Source organism: Herpailurus yagouaroundi, unplaced genomic scaffold, assembly GCF_014898765.1.
Source record: "Herpailurus yagouaroundi ecotype Mexico unplaced genomic scaffold, PumYag 321, whole genome shotgun sequence".
Lineage (NCBI taxonomy): Eukaryota > Metazoa > Chordata > Mammalia > Carnivora > Felidae > Herpailurus > Herpailurus yagouaroundi.
The window spans coordinates 226,139-244,930 of NW_024412538.1; the positions used below are offsets into that span (position 1 = coordinate 226,139).

General features: G+C 49.8%; 1 protein-coding gene across 3 annotated transcripts in view; it reads left to right on the forward strand.

Moving 5' to 3' along the window:
- AHRR (aryl hydrocarbon receptor repressor) overlaps positions 1–18,792 on the forward strand; it is a 93,640-nt gene that overhangs the window by 57,005 nt on the left and 17,843 nt on the right. For 2 of the 3 annotated variants that reach the window (XM_040462409.1, XM_040462408.1), the window contains exon 5: positions 17,110–17,199. In XM_040462409.1, coding sequence (XP_040318343.1) covers positions 17,110–17,199 — 90 coding nt within the window. Of the gene's footprint in view, positions 1–15,558; positions 15,566–17,109; positions 17,200–18,792 lie in introns of those variants that run through there. The other variant, XM_040462410.1, reaches the window with a different exon arrangement.

Genomic DNA, 18,792 nt, shown 5'->3' on the forward strand with positions numbered 1-18,792 from the left:
CGTCCACTGTGGGTCTGGCTGTGACATGTCCCTGCGTCCACTGTGGGCCTCGCTGTGACATGTCCCTGCATCCACTGTGGGTCTGGCTGTGACATGTCCCTGCGTCCCCTGTGGGTCTGGCTGTGACATGTCCCTGCGTCCACTGTGGGACTGGCTGTGACATGTCCCTGCATCCACTGTGGGCCTGGCTGTGACATGACCCTGTGTCTACTGTGGGCCTCGCTGTGACATGTCCCTGCGTCTACTGTGGGTCTGGCTGTGACATGTCCCTGCGTCCACTGTGGGTCTGGCTGTGACATGTCCCTGCGTCCACTGTGGGTCGTGCTGGGACATGTCCCTGCGTCCACTGTGGGTCTGGCTGTGACATGTCCCTGCGTCCACTGTGGGTCCGGCTGTGACATGTCCCTGCGTCCACTGTGGGTCTGGCTGTGACGTGACCCTGCGCCCACTGTGGGTCGTGCTGTGATGTGACCCTGCGCCCACTGTGGGCCTGGCTGTGACATATCCCTGCGTCCACTGTGGGTCATGCTGTGACATGTCCCCTGCGTCCACTGTGGGTCATGCTGTGACATGTCCCTGAGTCCACTGTGGGTCTGGCTATGACATGTCCCTGCATCCACTGTGGGCCTGGCTGTGACATGACCCTGTGTCTACTGTGGGCCTCGCTGTGACATGTCCCTGCGTCTACTGTGGGTCTGGCTGTGACATGTCCCTGCGTCCCCCGTGGGCCTGGCTGTGACATGTCCCTGCATCCACTGTGGGCCTGGCTGTGACATGACCCTGTGTCCACTGTGGGTCGTGCTGGGACATGTCCCTGCGTCCACTGTGGGTCTGGCTGTGACATGTCCCTGCGTCTACTGTGGGTCTGGCTGTGACATGTCCCTGCGTCCCCCGTGGGCCTGGCTGTGACATGTCCCTGCATCCACTGTGGGCCTGGCTGTGACATGACGTTGTGTCCACTGTGGGTCGTGCTGGGACATGTCCCTGCGTCCACTGTGGGCCTGGCTGTGACATGACCCTGTGTCCACTGTGGGTCGTGCTGGGACATGTCCCTGCGTCCACTGTGGGTCTGGCTGTGACATGTCCCTGCGTCCACTGTGGGTCCGGCTGTGACATGTCCCTGCGTCCACTGTGGGTCTGGCTGTGACGTGACCCTGCGCCCACTGTGGGTCGTGCTGTGACATGTCCCTGCGCCACTGTGGGTCTGGCTGTGCTGGCTCCTTCCATCTGAGGTCTGTGGTCCTCAGTCTGGACGTTTTATTTCTGTCTTCATGTCGGATAAAGCTCTTCTCCCCTATAGCTTTCATCTTTTAGAGCTGCTCTTATCCAGATGTTGGTACTTCCACAGCCACCCTCCCATCTGCTGGTTTTTCTTCCACGTTCTGTTTGGTCTCCGCCCCCCCCCCCTCCCGCCCGCTGCCCTTCAGGAGAGGGGGCTCCTCCCGGCCGACTGCAGGGTGCTGTCCATCACACCAGATCCCAGACTGGTTTATTTCTCTGGTTCCAGTTTCATGCCTACTATTTCCATTTGATTTGTTTGTAATGCTTCGTGTTTTATTCTGCTTATGTCTTTTCTTATTTCCCGAAATGTACTTTTTAAATTCACTCTCCGCTCTATCCTGAGCCCCCTGTGTTGCCCTGCATGCCTTGTCCCTGCTCTGCCGGGGAGCTGTGTGCTGGGGCAGACAAGGCTCAAGGAGGGGAGGGGATGCCGGCCCCCCTTGGGAGGGAGCCCCCACCTGGGCTGCTTCCTCCACCGGCGCTCTCCGTCTCACCCCTGCCTGCCCCACCAGGGGAGGCGGTCCCTGGGCAGTGCGGGGAGGGACCACAGCAGAACAAGATCTCTTCCTTCCACCTTTCTCTGACTGCCCCCAAGCCCCTGCCCGGGCTGCAGCCCCAGTCGCCTCCTCACCTCCTCATCCCAGCCCCAGATGGCCTTTCTGGGGCTCCTCCTTTTCTCCTCCTGGGCCTGGTTTTGGGGAGGAGGAGTCAGGAAGCCCTGTGTCCATGTTTTGTTGAACCAACTGCATGTGGGGATGTGGATGAAAGGGGTTGTGTTTAGGGTACGGAACTGCGGGCTGCAGCATGTCCTCAGGGGAGGGGTCCCAGCAGTTCCCGGGCACTCCCGGGGCCTCGGGATGGTGACTCATGCGGGGTACCGTCTGGGGGCCTGGCAGGAGCTACAGGGAGTGCTGGCATGGCACAGGGACTTCCCACCTCCAGGGCGTGGCTCTTCTAAAGAAAGACCTAGAAACTCACTGTCCCCCACATCGGACCTCAAGAGACACGGGAGCCTATCTCCCTCCGTGGCTCTTCTACTCTGCTGGCCTAGAGACTAGTGCCCAGACACACCGGCTGGGAGGAGCAGGCACAAAACCCCAGCAAACTCATGGCCAGGACTTGGGTTGCCTGGTGCAGAAAGAGGGGCACAGTAGGAGTTGGCTGGGAGGACAGGACAGGGCCTTCAGGCATGGGGGGAGAGCACAGTAGCTGGGGGTCCCAGCCCCGGCCCACCAAGAAGGACTGGGACACAGACAGAGGGGCCCTGGGATTGGGGCCTGACTCCTTGGCCACCTCCCACCTGCTCAGGCCTGGCTCCCTCAAGCCGATAGGCTTAAGAGGGGCGAGTCTGTCTCTGACTTTTGAAGGGTGTAAGTGGGGTTACCAGGGCAGGAGCTGGTGTGATTCTGGGGGCCCATGGCAGGTGATGGAGTGCGGGCTGCCCGGCCCTCGAGAGAGCCTCGCCTGTTTCTGTCTCCCTGCGGAGCAGTCTGCAGCACCAGCGGCTATGCCTCCTGGGTGTTCCTTTGGTCTTTCTCCTCCAAGGAATCTGCCTTTGATTATCTTCTGTTGTGGCTGCTGAACCCACTCTTCTGAAGCCCCTTTCAGTTTCTTTCAGGGGCTCACCAGACATGAATAAGCATGGAAAGCAGAGGCCTCATGCCAGGAGGGCAAGCTTGGCTCCCTGCCCCTCTAGTACAGCCCTCCACCTTACCTTCCTTACTTTCTGTGGGCCCGTGCCCCACTGCCAGCCTGACGATATGCATGGGGTGTCCCAGGCTGACCTGAGGACCCTGCCCACAAGCTTGTGTCACTTCTCAACCTTGTTCTGCCCTGGCCCATGAGGTTGTGCCTTCTGCCCATCCAGTGGCCTTCCTGTGGGGTCAGTGCATGGATCCTGGTCCCATCTCTGAGGATGGATTGGGTGGCTGGGACTTGACTGGGCCTGGCCTTTTTGTGGCTTTTAGGTCATCAGGATTCTCCACTGTGAACCATCCCCCCCCCCACCATCTATTAGCCTGTGACCATCCACCATTTGTTCTCTGACTTTCCACCATGAATCCCCAACTGTCCACCATGAACCCCTGGCCATCTACCATGGACACTCAACTGTCTACCATAAATCTCCAACTGTCTATCATGAAGTCCTGACTGACCACCCTGAACCCCCAACCATCCACCATGAACCCCTGACCATCCACCATAAATCACCGTAAATCCTGACCATCCACCATGAACCCCTGACTATCCACCATGAACCCCTGACTGTCCACCATGAACCTCTGACCATGCACCATGAACCTCTGACCATGCACCATGAACCTCTGACCATCCACCATGAACCCCTGACCATCCACCATGAACCCCTGACTATCCACCATGAACTTCTGACCATCCACCATGAACCCCTGACTATCCATCATGAACCTCTGACCGTCCACCATGAACCCCTGACCATCCACCATGAACCCCTGACTGTCCACCATGAACCCCTGACCGTCCACCATGAACCCCTGACTGTCCACCATAAATCCTGACCGTCCACCATGAATCTCTGACCGTCCACCATGAACCTCTGACCGTCCACCATGAACCTCTGACCGTCCACCATGAACCCCTGACTGTCCACCATGAACTTCTGACCATCCACCATGAACCTCTGACCATGCACCATGAACCTCTGACCATCCACCATGAACCCCTGACCATCCACCATCAACCTCTGACCGTCCACCATGAACCCCTGACTGTCCACCATGAACCCCTGACCGTCCACCATGAACCCCTGACTGTCCACCATAAATCCTGACCGTCCACCATGAATCTCTGACTATCCACCATGAACCCTGACCATCCACCAGGAACCCCTGACCATCTACCATGAACCTCTGACCGTCCACCATGAACCTCTAACCGTCCACCATGAACCCCTGACTGTCCACCATGAACCCCTGACCATCCACCATAAATCACCGTAAATCCTGACCATCCACCATGAACCCCTGACCATCCACCATGAACCCCTGACTATCCACCATGAACTTCTGACCATCCACCATGAACCTCTGACCATGCACCATGAACCCTGACCATCCACCAGGAACCCCTGACCATCCTAATGAACCTCTGACTATCCTCAGCCACTGAGTTGGGCTCACTGGGTCCCTCTCACTTAGTGACCATCGTGCTTACTCTGGTCCTGCTTGGTTGTAGGGTCTCCTAGGCTTAGACACCTGTGTCCTGGGTCCTGCCCCCACTGAACTCTGAGTAATTGAGTGGGTCTCCAGCAGGTGATTTCAGCACAAGGTGAGGAGACTGGGCCAGCCTCTGGTAGGGAAGCCCCATGGAAGGAGCATGGGCCATGCTTACTTAAGATGCCACGTGTTTTTTTTGTTTTTTTTTTCCAACGTTTATTTATTTTTGGGACAGAGAGAGACAGAGCATGAACGGGGGAGGGGCAGAGAGAGAGGGAGACACAGAATCGGAAACAGGCTCCAGGGTCTGAGCCATCAGCCCAGAGCCCGACGCGGGGCTCGAACTCACGGACCGCGAGATCGTGACCTGGCTGAAGTCGGACGCTTAACCGACTGCGCCACCCAGGCGCCCCAAGATGCCACGTGTTTTAACTCTTGTTCACATTACCATTTCAATGTTTGAATCTGTGGAACACTGAGGAATTGCAGCCCTGAGCCATCATGTGAAGTTTTAATTACTATGGAAGGAGCCAGCATTTGTGAGGACCTTCCAGGCAGCTCTGTGTCATCCTGGGTTCATGGGGCAGCAGCTGAACCTCTGGGAACCTGAGAACCTTCCTGTCACCTGGATGCTGGAGTGCCTGTTCTGTCTCAAAGCATCCCTCCCCAGGCATGCTGGGGGATGGCCCACTGCTGGCTCAGGCTCACACCTGACTCCTCCCTCATGAGGAGGCTGCCAGCGCCCTGCGGGTCTACAGGTTACCCTGTAGCTCTCCCTCCTGCTGGTGGTGTTCTGCCTGGAGGGCTTTATCACCAAGCCACCTCAGGCCCCAGCACCACCCCTCCTTCCTGCTGTTCGAAGTGGTGGGGGGGCAAAGTGGGGCAAAGTGGGGCAAAGCTGGATCAGGCTCTCCTGGGTGTAGAGCTGCCCACGTGTGAAGGAAAGGTTTGGAACTTGTCCAAGGCAGGCTCTGACCCAGAAGGTCTGGAGTGACCCATGGTAGCCAGGCCGAGGCTGGTGGTCTAGAACATACTCGGAGAGTGAGGTCAGAGATTTCAGGGTCAGCGAGTGCAACCCTCCAGCCATCAGGACGCCTGCGAGGACAGGCCTGCTTCCTCCAGATGGACCCTCAGACTCATCAATAGCATTTATTTATTGATTGTCCCTAACTGGGCTGGCTTTTAATCAACCAAACTTCACGTTAAGATGTTTGTACTCAGGAAGTAGATCCCAGTTTTAAAGTATAGGCTTTGTTCTCACTTTAGGAAATGATTTCAACACTTCTGGTATCAAATCACATGTCCTGCACTCTAATTATAGTACAGATTCTATGGGTTCTAGTACAATATGGATTCTTTGCTCACTCTATGCTGGGCAGGGCTCATTTAACCCTCATAGGTGGTCACTGCTGTCACTCACATTTTTCAGAGGAGGAGACTGAGGCCCAGAGAGGTTAATTAACTTGGCCAAGGTTGCACAGCTGAAAAGGCAGCACAAGGTTGAAGGGTCCGTGAAGAGGCAGCATGGTCCCAGAGAAGGGAAGACAGTGGATGCTGGACATGGCAGCAGGCACCTAGTTCTGGGCTCCACCCCCGCTGGGCACGGGGAGGCCGGGACGGCTGCAGAGCGGTGGTTCTTGCTGAGAGCCCTGTCCCGGCACCGGGGGGCCCCGCCCCCCCCCCGGTTTCTGTGGTTCCCGTGGAAAGGAAGGCCCCGGGGAGCCCAGGGCAGCAGGATACCCAGAGCCGGGCCCGGGTTAGAGAGAGGGAACGAGGGGTCAGCCAACTGCGTCTTTCAAGAACTGTTTTCAAGCACCATTGCTGCTTCGTGGCAGAAATTCAAGGCTGAGTTTACTGTTTGTGGGATCTATAAACAGCCAGTCATTCCGCTCCCTCGCACGCACGCGGGCCCCATGGAGAGGCCGCGAGTGATCTGCCTCCAGCAAGGCCAGGCAGCTGCCTGGTGCCCGCTCGCTCGCGTGACTGGCGCGGGCTGGGCCTTGTGTTGTTGCCCCGTAGCCATGGCCGCGGCTCTCAGGGGAGTGCTTGGCTCCCCACGTCCCTTTATTCTAGGGAGGAGCGATGAGGGGCCGTTAGAATTGTTCCATTTTCCCTCGTTGTGTTCCTCTGCCGTGACCTTGACAGAACGATCTTTGAAGTACTCGCTGGCTGTTTTTTCTGCCTCGGGACTGGACGAGATCAGGATATGCAACGGGTTTGCCAAGGGAAGTCCCGGGCTTTTCGCACGTTTTTGCCTTTATCCCCACAGAGGGGCTGTGGGCGGCGGGGCCAGCAGCGTGGGAGGCGCGGGCACCCGGGGCCCTCACCTGCCGTGACCCCTGCTGCCCCCTAAGTTGCAGGTGCACGTTTCGTGACTTTCAGTAATTGAATAGAGATGTGACTTTTTTGCCCCTTAAAAAAAGTTCAGTCTTAAGTTTGGGACCAAATCCTTTTTTCCACTTGGAAAAGTGACCTCATTTTCCATGTACCATGTTTGAGAAAACACAAAACTCTTGTAGGATTAAAAAGAGACCGGGAGAAAACAAACGTTGGCGATGCATATTTGAAAGATGGTCCCACATGTGTAAAAGTATTTGGCATGATGCTTCTGGACCAGAACGTCAATCCGATATTGAATCCATATGACTCGGCAAACGGCATTTTATGGTCCTTTTTCTTTTTTAAAAAATTTCTGCCTTGTGAGTTAAAATTAAGGTTGTTTTTTGGTTGTGACTAATCTTATAAAATCTTTTTTAAGAAGGCGTTTTATATACTCGAGCCTTGAGCCGTCGTTCGGTCTTTGAACCGTTGCTAGCACGACAGGCTCAGTGTGCAGCAGCCTCCCCTCGGGGGAGCCGTTCAGGGAGATGGCCGAGCAGCGGGCGCTCCAGGAGGGGCTGGGGCCGAGGGCCACGCACCCCCCGCCACCAGACCCCTCTGAGGTCACCGCTGCCAGCGCCACACGGCAGTTGGTCTGACTGCCCACCCGTTGAGCACGTCACCCGACCTCAGGGTAGTGGCAACAGCAAATAGTCACTCTGATAGTCTATTAGCATGATCGATGGTCTTCCAACCAGCCGTCCGTGGACCCCAGTGTGGCCCCACCTACTTCCGTCCGAGTCCCAGGGGTAGGACGGCAGGGGCTTCGTGGTTGGCTGCTCCCATCCTGGGAGGCTGCGCCAGCACCAGTGGGTGCGATCCGCTGTAGCGGCAGCGCCCTGACTTACCCAAGTGTCCCCGTCACTGCACGGGAAGTGGGTGGTACCAGCCCGTTCTCCCTGCCCCGCCACCCTGAAACCCACCAGCCCCCGTGGGCGCCAGCCCCCAGGGCCTCGGCTAAGCGTGGGGCAGGAGGGAGGCCAGGTCACGTCCAGGCAGAAAGGGGCCCAGCTCTTTGGTGGTGAGTGCCAGGTGCTGGGTGCCCTCACTCCTCTTAGCCAGGTCCCCACCCCGTAGGCTGGCAGTGTGTTTAATGTCGTCATGTGCCTCCACACTTCTTTTGTCTCAGGCAGTGAATGCAGGTCTTTTGATAAATGATGTAATCAGACAAATTTCAAATGTTCATAGGTGCCTCCCCCAAAACACTGTGTGTCCAAGAACAGAGGCATTGGGGCACGGCATTAGGCAGGCGCATCTGTATATATATATATATATATATAAATTTTTTTTAAAATTTTTAGAGAGAGAGAGAGCATGGATGGAGGTTGTGGGGAGGGGCACAGGGAGAGAGAAAGAGAGAGAGATCTTAAGCAGGCCCCACATTCAGTGCGGAGCTTGGACATGGGGCTCGATCCCACAACCCTGGGATCATGACCTGAGCCAAAATCAAGAGTTAGACACTCAACTGACTGAGCCCCCCAGGCGCCTGATTTAAGCGTATTTACAAACTCTCAAATAGCCCCCTAGGATGAGAGCCAGGCAGATACTGGACTTTCCATTCACCACTCAAAGGTGTTAGGATATGTGGGACCACACACTTCTGTCTGGAGCTGGACATTTATTCAAATGACAAGTAACGCAGTTTGATTCTCAGAGGTGTTTTGGTGGACACCTATGTTGTATGAGGTCAGTTTCCTGTTCCTCAGAAGTACGTTGGGGTTCAGGGGTGGGGGGCTTTGCAAGGACCATTTAAGTCCGTGGCCACGGCTGCAGGGCTACGTGAGATGGGGATTTCTTGCCCAGAAAATTCAGCACAAAAGCTGAGTCCTTTGCAGAGTCATCGCTCCAGTGTGTGTGCCTCTGCGTCAGAAAATTGTCCAAAACTTTGAAACTTCCAAGTCACAGAGGAGCCAGGCCACTCCAGGGTTGTCTGGAGGGGGTCATTTCACAGCAGAAATCCTATCCTGACTGCCTGTGGGCACCTAGCTTCTCGGGCGTATTTGGGGCTGGTTTTGACGTTTTACCGCATCTCTCTCGAAGAGCTCTGACAAGTGTGTTTTACATTTTCGTGAGTGCTGTCCCTTCCCTCTTTGAAACACTTTGGCGGCTGGATGTGTGGCTTTGTAGCGGAGCAGGCTCTGTGTGAAGCTGGAAGGTTTGGTCCTTTGCCCCGAGGGTTTTCCTGGGACCTTCATGTGACGTCGTCCCATCACCAGAACACGGCAGAACACACTAGCTCTGGTTGGCAGGTGCACTTTTCCTACACCTCTACCCCCAACACAGAAAACACACATCTGAGGCAAGAGTCACATTGTACCTTGAACGAAGTAGGCAGAAAACCTACAACAGTGTTATCTGAAAACAAAGTAGGGAGCAAACAAAAAGACAAGGCATCACCCAGAAGAAGACACACTCTGTGGACAGGTTGTGCGTGGCTCCACGAGACGGAGGCCTGACTACAGCGCCATGGAGGATCATGATGTTGGGGGGCTCTGGCTGGTTCCATCCTCTGCCGTGCAATAGCTACGTTCCTGCAGGAGCAGGAGCGGGGAGCAGGGAGGCTCCCCAGAACCCAGCTTCTGCCCTGTGGCAGCTGGGAGGGAGCTGTTCGTGGGTACATGTGATGTTACTCTGAACAGAGTCAGTCACACTGGTGAGAGGGAACGGAGCGAGGGGTGGGGGTGTCTGATCCACTCGTTTCTGCGAGCAAGTTTTAGCGAACCTGAATACAGAAAACCAAGTTCCAGAGCACGGAACGGAAGGGGAGAGGGTCGCGGCTAATTCTGTGAGGTCAGAAAACCGTGCACTGAAGCCTGATGGAGGGCACAAAGGAGAGACCAACTCATCTCCTCGAGACACTACATGAAAGAAGTCTAAATAAAGCAACAGCGAGTTGACTCTGTCTGCAGCAGAAGGAGCGAGCCATGGTGGCCATGGGAATAAGGTGACTCTCCGTGTCGGGAGCCACTGTGAGCTCATCAACCTGGTAACCCTGAAGGGGCAAACACCACCTTGAGGATGATTCTCCAGCCCTGACGGACAGACGGACAAACACAAAGCGCGGTAACCAAAGCTTCACAAAGCACCATTTATTGAAAAGCTCGTTCTGTCCCAGCGGTTCCGGTGACACCTGCTTCCTATGCCACATTTCCGTCTAAGCTGGGGCCTGTTTCTGGACTCACCACGCAGTCCACTGACCAGTCACTGACACCAGCACCAGCCGTCGTGACTACAGAGGTCGGCCCCACATTTCGGTGTGTGAATGAGACAGCCCTCCCTCCTCACTTTTCCTGTCTTTTGTAGCTATGACTGCACGTTTCCTGCCTGCACGTAGCATCGACTCGCCTGCTCCCAAAACAGAGTGACAGTCTGTTGGGGGGTTCACTTAGGCAGAACGGGCATTTTTGCAATGCTGAATTGCCTTGTCCAGGAACAAAGGATGTCTTTCCATCTGTTCAAATATAATTTTGTGTCTTGAGAAGTTTTAAAGCTTTCTGCCCCTGTGTTTTACACTTTCTTGTTAAGTTTATTTATCAAGTAATGGATCTTCTTTAATGTGTTTGTAAATGGGGTTTTATCTATCATCAGACCCTCTAATTTGGTTATTTTTCTAGTATGTAAAGATTATTGAATATGGTATCTAATTTTATATACTGCTTCCTTACTGAATTTTTTTAATTTTTTTTTCAACGTTTTTAATTTATTTTTGGGACAGAGAGAGACAGAGCATGAACGGGGGAGGGGCAGAGAGAGAGAGGGAGACACAGAATCAGAAACAGGCTCCAGGCTCCGAGCCATCAGCCCAGAGCCCGACGCGGGGCTCGAACTCACAGACCGCGAGATCGTGACCTGGCTGAAGTCGGACGCTTAACCGACTGCGCCACCCAGGCGGGCGCCCCTAATTTTTTTTATTTTTTAACTTGTTTTATTTTTTAATTTTTTTAAATTTACATCCAATTTAGTTAGCATATAGGGCAACAGTGATTTCAGGAGGAGATTCCTTAGTGCCCCTTGCCCATTTAGCCCAACCCCCCTCCCACAACCCTTCCCGTAACCCTGTTTGTTCTCCATATTTATGAGTCTCTTCTGTTTTGTCCCCCTCCCTGTTTTTATATTATTTTTGTTTCCCTTCTCTTATGTTCATCTGTTTTGTCTCTTAAAGCCCTCATATGAGTGAGGTCATATGATTTTTGTCTTTCTCTGACTAATTTCACTTAGCCTAATACCCTCCAGTTCCATCCACGTAGTTGCAAATGGCAAGATTTCATTCTTTTTGATTGCCGAGTAATATTCCATTGTATATATGCCACATCTTCTTTATCCGTTCATCCATCGATGGACATTTGAGCTCTTTCCATACTTTGGCTATTGTTGATAGTGCTGCTATAAACATGTGCATGTGTCCCTTCGAAACACCACACCTATATCCCATGGATAAATGCCTAGTAGTGCCATTGCTGGGTCGTAGGGTAGTTCTATTTTTAGTTTTTGAGGAACCTCCATACTGTTTTCCAGAGTGGCTGCACCAGCTTGCATTCCCACCAACAATGCAAAAGAGATCCTCTCTCTCCGCATCCTCGCCAACATCTGTTGTTGCCTGAGTTGTTAACGTGAGCCATTCTGACAGGTGTGAGGTGGTATCTCATTGTGGTTTTGATTTGTATTTCCCTGATGTTGAGTGATGCTGAGCATTTTTTCATGTGTCAGTTGGCCATCTGGATGTCTTCTTTGGAGAAGTGTCTATTCATGTCTTTTGCCCATCTTTTTTTTTTTTTTTAAGTTATTTTATCATTGGCTTTCTAGGAGTTTCCAGATATCCAGTGATAGCATCTATAGACAGAGTCCATTTTACTTTGCCCAGTTCTTATGCCTCCTGTTGGTTTCTCGTCTCACTATAACAGCTAACACCTCCATCTGATGGTGGTCACTGTAGGATAGGAGTCAGCCAACATTTTCTTAAAAGGCCAGATGCTAAATATTTTCAGCTTTGTGGGTCATACAGTTGCACCCACTCGGCTCCACTGTTACAGTGCAAGAGTGGCCACAAACAATAAGTAATGAATGAGTGTGTCTGTGTTCCAGTAAAATTTTATTCCCAAAACCAAGTGCCAGGCCATAATTGGGACTGTAGTTTGCACACACTGGAATGGGAGATCATGGATATCTTTGTGTTGCATCCTGGTATTACTGGAAACACCTAGAATATTTCCCCACTAAGTAAGTTGGTGACTTGGAAATAACACGCACCCACATAAACACTATCATGTTAAGAATGTGCCTATAATTCCCATTTTCTTAAGAGTTTTTATAGAGAATAAATGTTGAATTTTGTGGAAAGCTTTTTTACCATCTATGGAGATAATTATAAGACTATCCCCCGTAGATCTATAAATGCGTATTAAGCTAATGGGTTTCCTAATGTTGAGTCAACCTTGCATTCCTGGAATAAGTTCACTTGGTCACATGTATTGTGTTTCCTTAATGTGAAATTGGAATCTGTTTGCTAATATTTTATTTGTACATTCTCATCAATAACTAAAGGTCTGTAATTTTATTTTTATTGTACTTTTCTTTGATCGGAGTTAAGTGTCAGTGTTACACTTCTGAAAATAAGTGGAAAAATTCCCTGACTTTCTATGCTCTGGGACAATTTATGGGGCATTGATGCAATCAGATCTTTAAGACTTGGTGGTTACATGTTAAAGCCATCTGTGGGCTGGATCCTTGATAACTTCCTCTGTGTCTTCTAGAGAAATCAGTCAGGTAAGGCTTCTGTCTCTAATGGATACATCGTATTTTCCTAGGGAAACACACTTATTTAGGGTTTCAAATTTATTTGTGACTTTCTCCTACTTTCGTTTAATGTGGTTCCCTCTGCCACCACCAGGGAACTGCTTTCTGGTGTTTATCCCATTGCTTTGTTTGGGCTGCCCCTGGGCTCCCTATAAATAGATGCACAGGCCCCATGGTCAGCAGGGTGCTCTTTTTCTCTGTGTGATAGCCCTCATGTGGGGCTGGTAGCTGCTGGGTTATTTCCAGAGTGTGACTGTTGGGAAGGAGGCCGCTATGAACATTCTTGTTAGGGTGTTTTTGTGAGCACACCCATCTCACTTGGGTAAGCACCGAGTGGAATTTCTGGTCATGGGGAGAATGCATGTTCATGTTTATGGGGAACCTCAAAACCGTTTCCCAACGTGATTGTCACATTTTACGTTCTTACTGGTGATGGTTCATATCCTCACCAACGTTTCGTGTTGTCCGTTTTTTTGACTGTAGCCATCCCAGTGTTTGTGAAATGGTATCTTAATGTGATGTTTATCTGCATTTCCCTGATGACTAATGATGTTGACACATTTTCATCATAGACAGGCCTTTCTTCCATCTCCCTAGGAAAGTATCTGTTCAAGTCTTTTGCCCATTTAAAAAAATTGGGTCGTTCATCTTTTTACTATCAATTTATGAATTTTATATATTCTGAATGAGGTCCTTGGTCAATGTGCTGCAAATACTGTTTTCGTGCCCTGTGGCTTGTCTCTACAGTTTTAAATTGTGTCTTTTAATAAAGTCCAGTTTATCAAGTTTTTCCATGAAGGGCTAGTGTTTTTGTGTCCTATCCAAATCTGCCTATTCCAGACTCATGAAGACATTTTGTTTTCTTCTAGAAATCTTATGATTATGAGGTTTTATCTTTAGGCCTAAGCTATGGCTTGAATTAATTTCTGTGGAATTAGATAGGAGTCCGTGTTCATTTTTTCCATACGGACAACCAGCTGTCCCAGACACATTAATGCCATGTTGTCCTGGCTACCATAGCTCTATGCTAAGTCATGAAGTCAGTGTAAGTTCTGAAATTTTGTTCTTCTTTAACATAGTTGCTTTGGCAAATATGGGCCCTTTGCACATATAGAATTTAGAATCAGCTTGACAATTTCTGCAAAGGGAAGAAAACCCTCCTGAGATTGTGATTGGGATCACATCACACCATAGACCGATTTTAGAGACTGGGCTCTCTAAACCATGTGGAATCTTCCAGTGCAGGAGCATGGCATATCTCCTGGATTATTCAGGTCTTGTACATCTTTTATTAGATTTATTCCTAGGCATTTTATGGTTTTTTTGGTTTAAAAAATTTTTTTTAATGTTTATTTATTATTGAGAGACAGAGAGAGACAGAGCATGAGCAGGGGAGGGGCAGAGAGTGGAGGAGACACAGAATCCGAAACAGGCTCCAGGCTCTGAACTGTTAGCACAGAGCCCAATGCGGGGCTTGAACCCACAAACCACTATATCATGACCTGAGCCGAAGTCGGACGCTTAACCGACTGAGCCACCCAGGTGCCCCATGTTCTGTTTGTTTGTTTGTTTGTTTGTTTGTTTAATCTAGGTCTGGAGTTTTCTTTGTGGGAAGGTTTGTTGTTGTTGTTGTTGTTGTTGTTTTTAAGTAGGCTCCATGTCCAGTGTGGAGCCCAATGAGGGGCTCAAACTCACAACCTTGAGATCAAGACCTGAGCTGATGGACGCGTGGGTGGATCAGTCAGTTAGCATCCAACCTAGGCTCAGGTCATGATCTTGTGGTTTGTGAGTTCAAGCCCTGCGTCAGGATCTCTACTCTCAGTGCAGAGCCCACTTCAAATCCTCTGTCCCCCTCTCTCTCCGCCCCTCCTCCCTCTCAAAAGTGAATAAACATTAAAGAAAGAAAGAAAGAAAGAAAGAAAGAAAGAAAGAAAGAAATTTGAATTTGTTACAAAAAAAAAAAGACCTGAGCCGAGATCAAGAGTAGGATGCTTAACTGACTGAGCCACTCAGGTGCCTGGCTGTGTCATGATTGTAAATCCCTGGTGTCAGTAACTTGTATTTTTCGTGATAAAATTTGCTAAGGGTATATCAAATTTATTGATCTTTTATTGATCTTTTATCAATCTTTTCAAAGAACCAAATTTGACTTTGTTGATGATGTTCATTATTTGACAATTTTAAACAATATCATTGACTTTTTCACTCTTGTTATTTTCTTTCTTCCATTTACGTTGGATTTAATTGGCTCTTTTACTCTAGTTTCCTAAGGAGAAACTACACTCTCTTCCTTTCATAGCTCACTAGGATTTAGTACTCTCTTTTCTGCTAATGTCTCTGCAAGTTACCAGCTCCCTGTGGTCTCATCAGGACAAGGGCATGGATTTGTGTAGTGTCACTTTTCTTGTTGTTTTCCATCATTTATAAGCGAGGGTATTTGGGGTTAGGTGGCAGCTGCTGCTGTCCTAGGATGCCTAGAGATCTTCAATATTAGCAGTTTAAAAGCTCTTGGGAATTGATATTTATAAACCCTGATAGAAAAATTAGCCAATGATATGCATGAGCAGTTTGCCAAGCAAGAACTACAGGCTAACAGTGAGTGTGTGGAATCTCATCAATATCAATCCCATTAATAATCAAAGAAATTAAAATTATAGTAAATAGTACAATAATTTATCACTTAACAAATGAGCAAAAATTTAAAAAGAAAAAAGTATCCTACATGATCAAGAATTAAGGGAAATGAGTATTGTGAGATACTGCCAATAACTACAAACTTCATAGAAGTTAAAGTCTCTAAATGTCTGTATTTTAAAGATACAAATTGAAATATTTATGAACTCCACTGCCCGGATGCCCTCCCTCACCTCCAGCTTCTGCACTGGCCGAGTAGAGTTGCAACCTCCTGCTGCATGGAGGTGATGTAGAATTGAATGAGACATTCCATGTAGGGTACCCAACACTCACGTGCACCGTGTGAGCTATCATTTTCTTTTTTTAAATTTTTTTAATGTTTATTTCCTTTTGAGAGAGAGACAGAGACAGAGTGCGAGCCGGGGAGGGGCAGAGAGAGACGGGGACACAGAATCCGAAGCAGGCTCCAGGCTCCGGGCTGTCAGCACAGAGCCCGATGCAGGGCTCGAACTCAGGAACCATGAGATCATGACCTGAGCCAGTCGGACACTTAACCGACTGAGCCACCCAGGTGCCCCCAGCTATCATTTTCTTTATCGTAATGATGATGATGGTGAGCAGGAAGAAGATAGACAGATAGATACAGGATAGATGAAATGCTCATTGATCGTGTAAATCGGTGGCTGTGTTCTTTTGTGCATCTTCACTACTGGTGATTCTGGGAAATCACTGCAGGGCGGAGCTACAAAGCTTGCTTTTTGAATAAAGATTTGAAGTCAGGCACAGCGTAGCCACATGCCGCACTTTTCTACACACATGCACGCACACCAAATAATTATGGATATAACTGATTTAATAATCACAAAAATATTGTGAATAGCAGACACTAACAAATTTAAAATGAAGAGGAAAATATTTTAAGATGCTCTAATTGATAAAGAAAAAATTAAAAACCTGGATACACTAACAACCATTACATAAACCGACATGGTGCTAAAACCCTCCCCTTTTCACTTGCTGTCTCCCATCATCCCCAAGCTGAATGCTCTTGGAAGTGAAACCAAACTTTCAAGGTGCACGTTATCCTTGCCTTCAATAAGTAGGTCCAGGAAATGGAAAAGAGGGAGAGGGGCCTGACTCGTATCTAGTGATCCTGACACCAAAATCAGGAGGGACGCTCGTGGGCCAGCTTTTCCTTAAATACAGATGAGCGTCTCTGCAGCAAAGTGAGTTACTTCCAAGAGCATATTAGAAGTGACGATAAGGCTTATCCTGTAATATGCAAGAACGATTCATCATCAGGGACCTATCATGAAATTCTCCACATCAATAGACTAAAGAAATGTTATATTATTGTTTCAGTAGATGTAGAAATAGCACTTGATGGAGTTCGATATTTATTCATGATAAAAACTCTCAGGAAAACCAGAACATAGTCTGGAAGAAAGTGCGTGAACAGGGACAGTCCATATAGTGAAGTGAGGCTCCTGTTTTGTTTCAGGTACTGCTGGGAGCCTCATCTCTCCATGATGATATTTGTATTTTGTACAAGATGAGTTTTATAATCATTAGAAAAAGAAGAACACAGTGTTGAGGCTTATAAACCATGATGAAGTTCCCCTGTCATCTGCACACTTGGGACCTATTGCAAAACGGCCATAAATAAATAAATAAATAAATCAACAGTGGGTGTTTCTGGAGGTTATAAATACAGACTACGGAACAGGAGAAATGGTCGAAAATGCAGCAGAGACGATGCTTGCGCTTTCTCATTGTGAAGGTTCTGAGAATGTGGGCAGGAGCCAACTCAAGTTCTTGTTTCTTCTAGTCTCTCGATGGCTTTGCCCTGGTCGTGAGTGCGGAAGGCATGATATTTTACGCGTCAGCAACGATCGTGGACTATCTGGGCTTCCACCAGGTAAACACAGCTCTTCAGCCTGCGGCGTGGTGGGTCCCACTGTTTGCACACGCTTACTGTCTTCCAGCCTCACACACCTGTAAAACCAGGCTTTTCTTATCACGCAGGTTTTATCAGGTAAGGATTTCCACATCCCAGCTTGGTCTAGGGCTCAAGGTCACAAGAGAGGTGTCCAGGGTGTCACAACTGTATTGGGCACTGACCTCTGCTGGCCGCGACCTTGCCACAGCATCACTGTCTGAAACCCCAGAGATGGGGCACATTCGGGAAATAACGTGTTCTGGAAATGCCCTTATTGATGTCCAGGTAATTCCTTTGGTCTGTTGCCGCAGGCCTGCCCAGGCTGAATGATTCCAGACATTGGGGCAAGGCTCTGGGGTTGAGACCCACCAAACGCTGGATCCTCCTCCAAGAAAAGGTACAATAAAAAAAAAAAAAAAAAAAAAACAACAACAAAACCCACCCATGGCCCAGGGAGGGAAAAGGAAACTTCAGGGCCTGGCCTCTGGGAAGGAAAGGAGGTCGCTCATGAGAAATCCAAAGTTTGAGCTTCAAGTCCAAATCGAAATTCATACTTAAAAAAAAAAATTAATGCTTATTTATATTTGAGAGAGACCGACAGACAGACAACAGAGCATGAGCAGGGGAGGGGCAGAATCCAAAGCTGGCTCCAGGCTGTGAGCTGTCAGCACAGAGCCCGATGCGGGGCCAGAACTCACAAACCGTGACATCATGACCTGGGGGAAAGTCAGACGCTCAACCAATGGAGCCACCCAGGCGCCCCGAAATTTACACTCTTGTGTAGCTCAGAGCCCCAGGTCAGAGCCAGTGGTGGACAGATGAGAACGTGGGGCACCAGGAAGCAGAAACATGACCTTAGCTGCAGGGCCACAGCCGTCCCCAAAAAAGATGTCCCCTCTGAAGAGGGCTTCTTCGTGCAAAATTATAAACACACTCCATGCAATATACAAACAGGCAGATTGGAGAAAGAACAAAATAGAACTTTGAAAAGTGAGGTATACAGTGTATCTGTCTGTCAGGGTCCTACCTGGAGACAGAAACTGTGAAGTGATCTGACTGGCTTAATATAAAGAATTAATGTGAGTTTCGTATAAAGAATCATTAACACAGGATCCTAAGGGGGTACAGCCGTAGACAGAGACACAGCGAGTGGAGGGGCCACAGGGCCCACAGGAGGCTGGGCACTCCAGCAAGGAGCACATTCTGGAGACACCCTCATGGGTGAGGGTGAGGCCATGGCTCCTGGGTGGTGGAGAGGTCACCCAGGTGCCCCAGGCCAGGGTTAGGCAGCAGGAAATGCCCACTGGGATTGCTGGCCAGACTCTGGGGGAGGCTACCTGCAGGCGGACCTGGCCTGGGTGTGGTCTCAAAGGACCCAACCTCCCTCCTGCAGTGCCCAGAGCACCTTCGCCAGCGGAGGGGAAATGTGTGCAGGATCCGGGATCAGAGCCAAGTGATGAAAGGAGCTGAGAGGCAGTACATGGAATTAGAAACAAAGATCCCACAGGACGGGTGGAAAAGCAAGGGGATGCCCAGAAGCAAAGGGCGGTGGAAGCCAAGATCTGAGAATGG